At 42.3% G+C, this 7,231-nt stretch overlaps 1 protein-coding gene across 1 annotated transcript in view; it reads right to left on the reverse strand.

Annotated features, from left to right (window-relative positions):
- The window catches only part of PIK3AP1 (phosphoinositide-3-kinase adaptor protein 1), a 38,792-nt gene extending 31,561 nt beyond the window's left edge, over positions 1-7,231 (reverse strand). The window contains exons 1-2 of the mRNA XM_005520540.3: positions 7,097-7,231; positions 1,085-1,501 (exon numbers count right to left, since the gene is read on the reverse strand). Of these exons, the coding sequence (XP_005520597.2) occupies positions 1,085-1,501; positions 7,097-7,109 (430 nt within the window). The 5' untranslated portion in view covers positions 7,110-7,231. The remainder of the gene's footprint in view (positions 1-1,084; positions 1,502-7,096) is intronic.

The following is a 7,231-nucleotide window of genomic DNA, read 5'->3' on the forward strand; positions in this document are numbered from 1 at the left end:
TGAAAGGGAGATGCAAATTTCACTTTACAACAATTTTTAAAACATACTAAGAATTATCTGTTGTGACCTGGTTACCTGAGTGACATCTTCAGCATAACCCCTAAATAATCTTTTTTCAGGGGAACTGTTTTGGCCAAGATCATACATTCAAAATTTATTTTTACTGTGATAAATTTGTCATCATGATTATTGCAGTTGTTGTATCCTGGCATAAGGCATCTTTATGCACACAACACTAGACACACTGCCTTATTTATGCCATGATATAGAGATAAACCAAGATACAACTGCAGGATTCCAGTCTTGCTGAGGCTGACAAAGAGTACTATAACTGTACCTATGGTAATGTCATAAAAATATACAGAGCAGCATGACTGCCCAGAGCTCTCCACCTTCATTTCAACAGAAACAATGAGAAGAGAATTCTACACAATCTTCTAGGGTACAGAAAGTTTGGAAGCAATTAAAACTCAGTACATTGGGCTCATATAGTCTCCAGCTGTTAATACTACTGTGCAAGTAAATCCTCTACACTAGTTACAAGGTGATCACTTTCAGACTGGTTGGGTTATTTTTAAGGCCATCAGTGCTATTCTTTAATCAATCTCTGCTTCTCATTGTAAGTACTTCTTGCCCAGTGCTAGAGAATATTTATTAGACTTTGTTTTGGTTCTGATATGACAGAAACAAGTCAGAAGAAAAAGAGAATTCTTTTCCTTAAACTATATAAATAAAAGACAATTTTCCATTAATTTGTCTCAACAAACTGCAGAATACAGTATTTACAGGCAGAAATTTAAACATAGAAAGTTTTCATTTGCAATTTGCTTCAAAAGCAGGCACCCAAGAAAACCTCAAATTCAGAAGTTCTCTGTGAGTTGCTGGTAATTTCTCCTGAATTAGGGACCAACCGACCAGGCATAGAAAAAATACGCTTGCATAACTTTCTAGTTTACAAGGGTTGGACAGCTTGCTTTAGTTTGCTGTTTAAGTAAAGCACATTACCAGTGTTAAAATAAGAATAAACAGTACCATGTATCTCCCTCCTCCAACCAGAAAGCACAGCTCCTAGCTATAGTCTTACCTTCTGAAATAGCCTTCTTGACAGCTGCAAGGTAAGCATCAGGCTCATCATCATTTGTGAGCTCTTGCCACTGAGACCAGTCCTTGAAAAAGGTCAAATAGTCGTCACAGTCCGTAACACCACAGAACAGCTTGACTACTTTGTACGGGGGCCATAAAGCTTCCTGAAGGCTCTGCAGGATGTGAGGAACGTAAAAGCTCTGCACCAGCTCAGCAGAAAGCAAAAGGATGATACTCCGACTTCTGCTGAACAGGGCCAGCTCCTGGTGGGAGATGGCAGAGTTGTCTTCCAGCTGGTAGCTCAGAATGCGATGCTGTCGAACATGCCAAGTAAAGAGGAAGAGGTTCTGGAGGTACTGACACCATTCAGTAGCATCACTCGCATACACAATCAGCACGTCATATTCTCCAGGGGCTCCTGAACAGGTGCAAGATGATCAGAGGAAAAAGGATTAAATTCAAACCATGAACTGACCCACAGCTTTGCAACCAAAAAACCCACAGCACTGTCTCTAACTCCTGTCAGAAACTACAAAGCATTTCAAAAGAACAGCAGATCTATCCAAAGTGAGGTGTTCACAGCCACAAAGCAATTCTTAGGGTGAATGAACTCCTACTTGCATCTACTCCATTAAATTTAAGTAGTTTTTTCATTCTTAAAAGTGAAAAAAATTAAAATGCTCTTCCTATAAATAAGAGCATTTCCTATGTAGTTTCAAGTGAAATAAACTACACATAGGGATTTATAGATTTAAAGTGTTCTTATAGGAAAAAAAAAACCACAAAAACCAGACCTTCAAAACAAACTAGCTTGAAAAGAGGAGTTCACTCTCACACTAAAAGTTAAAATAATTTTAGGCAATTAAAGGGTCTCTGCAACACAACTGCAGATCATTACATGCCCAAGTGGAGCAGACACCAAACAGCACACCTAAAATAACAAAATCCTTTATTTAAATGAGGTCACACAATGCTTACAGGAAGTCACTATGGCCCCCGTGGTGTTAGATATTCTCATTGCAGCTGAAAGCAAACTGCCTGCAAAACATGCATGCAACTAAGGGAACATCAGCCCCAGTGCTCACACCACAGCCACTCTGTCCTTCAGGCTTCAGACATTTCACAAAGCCATGTTAGGGTTCTTTCTCTAAACTGTCACAGAAAGTTTTCCCAACAATTTTTGGAATGACAAACACTCTCTTCAGAGGGAAAGAGCTAATACAATAGTGTTAGTCATAAGACAGTCCAAAATACGCTCACCAAAGTTGACTTCTCCCATAATTCTCTAGAGACAGCTTGTACCTACAGACTCATGCATTTCTGTGCTCTGGCACAAAAGCACTTAAAAATGTTAACAGCTTTCTAAGACTAGATGCAAATTGAACCAGTGTGACAAGATGCAGTGCTCTTCCACTAATCTCAAGGAAACTTTTACGTCTAAATTTAATTTTTCCATTTACCTGTGAAGAAGTTTACCCAAAACTGAGGTTTACAGCAGAGGCCCATGGTAAATTCCAGAGCTGAGCATTTAAAATCTTGTTAACAAATTGTCTTCTAATTCCAGTTTGACTCTTCAGAAATGTCAACATTTCCAACTCATCTCCATCATGAAGCAAGCAAAGGCAAATTTTTCCAATTAAAGCAGAGAGCAATGCCTAAAATTTGGCAGCCAAAAAGAGGATCTGCAGAGTGCATTTACCAGAACTGAAGATGACAGTTTTGCAGTCATCTTAGAAAAATTCAACCAAAATTGCACAGTCTCCAAAGACTTTATTCTATCACCTTCCCCAGAAACGTCATTAAGACTGAAACAATGTCTAGGCTGAGGGATCCCAGCCCTAAACTATAAAATTAGCAGCTTTAAACTGCAGTTCAGCAGCAGCGATACGATTGAACGGAGATGTGCTCAGTGCTCGACTAATAGTGTTATGGCTACCTGCATAAATAAGGAAGTCTCTAGCAGTGAAAGGATGATATCCTAGCTATGGAAAACACGGACAGTGCATTGCTGATATATTCACTAGGACAGCTGCATGTTTGTGTGTGAGTACAGCTCCTGAAGCACAGATGGGGGCTTGTAGGAGACAGCGCTCCCAAAGGAGAGGATCCAGCAAAACTCATAAAGCAGAGTCCTCGGGACTCAAGACCTTGGGACCTTTAAGCTAAGAGTGCAGAACTGCTGTGAAAAAAGATGGCTTTCACACCAGTGAGCACACCACCACTGCCAAAATATCACCGATGGTGGCTGAACACCACCTGGCAAAGACAACAGAATTACATGAGCAAAAACATGAAAACCAAGCAGAATTCAAGTTTTAGTCTAGAAAGGGAGATGTACCACAGACTTCTGCTTCCACTGCCCTGGGCTGATTTACATGCAGTACAGTGGGAAAGGACAGCACAACTGTCTGCTGAGAATGGAGCCCACACACTGCACCATGGCCAGCTGAGCCCGACCTCAACAGATGGGGAGAGCACACAATGACTCCCTGAGGTGTGCCCAAAGCTCTTAAAGTGCTACCCTGGTGCCCTCTGGCAGCAGCCCCACTTCCAGTCTCTGGAAAAATCAGTAATGGCCTCCTGCACACTTTAACATTCTGTAAAGTGGAACAACTAATCCTGTCATTCACTTTTAGGAAGCACACAGCTTCCACAACTATACTTGTGGGCCAACAGGCCCTTCTCCAGGCTTTCAATGTAAGTAAGCAGCTGTGCACAGAGAAAGGGTGGAAGAGCCATTGAATTTAAATGTGCCTTGCACTGCAGGGGTACCAAGTATCAAAGAACCCCTCCATTCACCACCATGCAGATAAAGGATGCAAACTTGACAGACTCACTGCAAATTCCCTGCCAGAGCAGTGCAACCTTTGCATCCAGCAGGAAGGAACTTTCTCTGGTGTTTAGGAAAGGTATTGATTTCCTAGCTAGCGCTGCTCTACGAGAGCACCATTCCCCTGAACAGAGCTGTACCAGCTCTCCTCAGGCCTTCTTCCCTCAGCTTCTACAGCCTTTTACACATACACAATAAACTGAGGAGCAATGCTCCTAAAACGAGAAGTGAGAAATAAAATTACTGACTCCACTTGTGGAGACAAAGTAACCTCCCATGTTCATAAGCAAAAATACTGGAAGTGGGTCTTGCAGAGCTTAAGTCAGCATTGGGAGTGTTTTAAAAAAAAAAACAAAAATCTAGAAATAATTTCAATTGCAACATTCTCCTTTAAAAGAAGAATGACACAGGACTCTCCTTCCTGGATCATGCTATTATTTGTCTAACCAAATAGCTGCCTTTCCAGCATTAACTACTGTCCAGTGCTCAGGGAACGGTGTAGAAAGAGTACAGAACACTACAGGGAGGTTTTTCACAATTCTTCAAACATCACAAAAACTCACAGAGCACAGTTCAAAACATAATGTATACTCTGCCTATTGTACACATATAGGGGAATCCTTTGATGAATACCTAACATTTTATTTCCTTAAACCTTGCTCTTGGATGGTTTGACAAGCTGGTTTTGGAAAAGTCCTCAATTTAAGGAAGAAATATATGAACACTATATACAAGATGAAGAAAAATGCTTGGCTGGCACAAGCATATCTTTCACACTCTCAAGTGTGATCTAGTTTAAATTTTAACAATACCTTGTTACTGAAGTCCTAAGCTTAGAGTATTAAAAATACTTCTACCTCTGTTTACAAAATGTTGACACTACTAACAATACTGCAGGGCATGTTCATTTATTTCACAGAAGATTATGAAGATACAGTTCTGTTGCAGTTTGCAATGATAAACCATAACCTTTGAACTGCTTTCCAGCTGTAACTGCTTCATCAAGGTTTAGCTGCACACTTCACTATACAGCAATGATAACAGACTGACATTACAAACCCAGTACCATAGAAATGTCTAAAACCTATAACTGAAGTGTAAGCCCCCCAAATTAAAGAGCACAAACGACATGATACAAAGCTTTCCCTAGCTTACAAACTGCACAGAATGGAAGAGGATGAAACAATTCAGTAAAAATCACATATGCTCATGGCAAGAGAATAGAAGTATGCATGACCATGTCACATCTTCACAGTCCCTCTCTGAGAAGCAAATAAATCAGGCTCATCTCCAAACTATGTCTGCAGGTAGTAAGGTGATGATCTTCAAGTTCAGCCCAAACATGTAATAGTGGTTTATAGCCATATCATAAGGTTCTGATTACCACTGAAATAGCTAAACAGTACTGTGGGAAGCTGGAATATCAGCTCTGGGTAAAACTACATCTTACATTATCAACTGTTACTACATTATTTCATTCCAAGCCAAAAGGTTTGACCCTTTTTCAATTTATAGATCATGAAGTTTGCTATTGTACTTGTGGGCCCCATGAAGCATATTCAGGGCTTGTAGTAATACACAACTTTTCTGTGTCATCTTTCACATACCCCTATAAGTAGATCATGACTTCTCATTGTCCACAGACCAGGTAAAAAAACTGAGACTAAATCCTTCACTCCAACTCAGAGGATCATATGCAGTGGCATATTTTCATCTGCTAGAAAAAAATCCATCTCCAATTCTGACTACATAAGAAAGGCATTACATAACCTATTCCAGTGTGTTTTGCAATTCATTATGTGTATGTAGGATACAGAAATATTGCTGTCCAAAATAACAATCCTTGATAGATAGGAATTCACTCTTCATGAAAGATAATTGTCTATGGTATAAAGGAAACACAACTCAAAGTGTCTTAATAATCATATTCTTAAAAGAGAGAGCACTTCCAGGAGGTGACAGAAACTGCTATTAGACATTTAAGAGAAGTCCTCAGCACCTTCCACATTTCAGTATGTGAAGTGTGTGTATTTAAGTGATGTATGATGAAATAAATACACCCTCTGCATACATGGAATGCACAGTAATAGTTATCACATGTAATAATTATTAACATCCAAGTGAGACTTTTTATCTCAACTGGAATAGAAAATCTTCACTTTAAATAAAATACTGCGGACAAGCGAGAGGAAATGGTAGAATCAAAGCAGATAAAATTTCTGCAAACCAAACTTCACAGAGAGGAACAAGGGATTTGCATTATGATACATTAATCTAAAGTTGTTCTCTTTTTAAGGGTCTCTGTGAAATCACCTTGTTTATAAGGAGAAAAGTAGTTTTGCCCACAAGTCTCCTGAGGCCGCCGTCTAGCTTATTTTTACCTCACAAGGAGATATGCGTCAATGAAACTCAAATGTTGCTTCACACTCTGAGAATGGCACGTTTTTTCCTTTTTTAGATGAAACCCATACACTTCTCTGTAAGGAGAGGAACTTGCAAATCGGGCATTAACAAGACTTACACAATACAGGCTAAACCTCTCTCCCCTCGAGTTTGCAACTCTATTTTAGGTACTTTTACCTGCACATATGATAGCTAAAACATTTTCAGTTATGGCAAACTAGCTCAGCCTGTGATCCTGTGCCACTGTGGCAAGGGCCACCAAGTTATAACTCCAAAAGGAAATGGTGCTGAAGGATAAAGCCGTATTTAGAAAAAACTGACTTCTCTATAAAATATCACAGAAGAACATGCAAGTGGTAAAGGCGGACAGGGGAAAATTACTCTACAGAACACCCTCCCTCAGAGCTCGCTGATCGGCCAAGCCGAAATGCACTTAAGCCGCAGTGAAAGTCCGCCAGCAGGTGCCCTGAGCTCCAGACAAGTGAAGCAACAGCGCTGCAGCCCGGCTACGAGCAAAGGAGCCCCCGCTGCCCTGAAGGGCGCCAGGGTTCCCTGAACGCGGAGAGCGGACCCCCGTTCGCCAGCAGCGGGGCGCCAGGGGCGCGCAGAGCCCCGCCGGGGGAGCGCCCAGGGCCCCGCTCCGCTTGCCGGCACCTTGGCGCGGGGCAGCCGCCGAGAGCCCCGGCCCGCCGGAGCACAGCGGGGCCCCGCGCAGCACGGCCGGGCGGAGAAGCCCCGCCGCTTCCCCTCAGTTCCCGGGACGACAGCCGCGGTACCTACCGGGGGGCGCCATGGTCCGGGGCTAGCGGGGAAGGCGCCGCTCCCCTTCCCTCACATCGGCGGCGCGGCAAGGCGGTGCATGCCCCCGCGACCGGTCCCTCGCCCCCGGCACAGGACACGGCACAGGACACGGCA

Source organism: Pseudopodoces humilis, chromosome 9, assembly GCF_049639895.1.
Source record: "Pseudopodoces humilis isolate 2021_Gansu_Grassland_sample_001 chromosome 9, ASM4963989v1, whole genome shotgun sequence".
Classification (NCBI taxonomy): Eukaryota; Metazoa; Chordata; class Aves; order Passeriformes; family Paridae; genus Pseudopodoces; species Pseudopodoces humilis.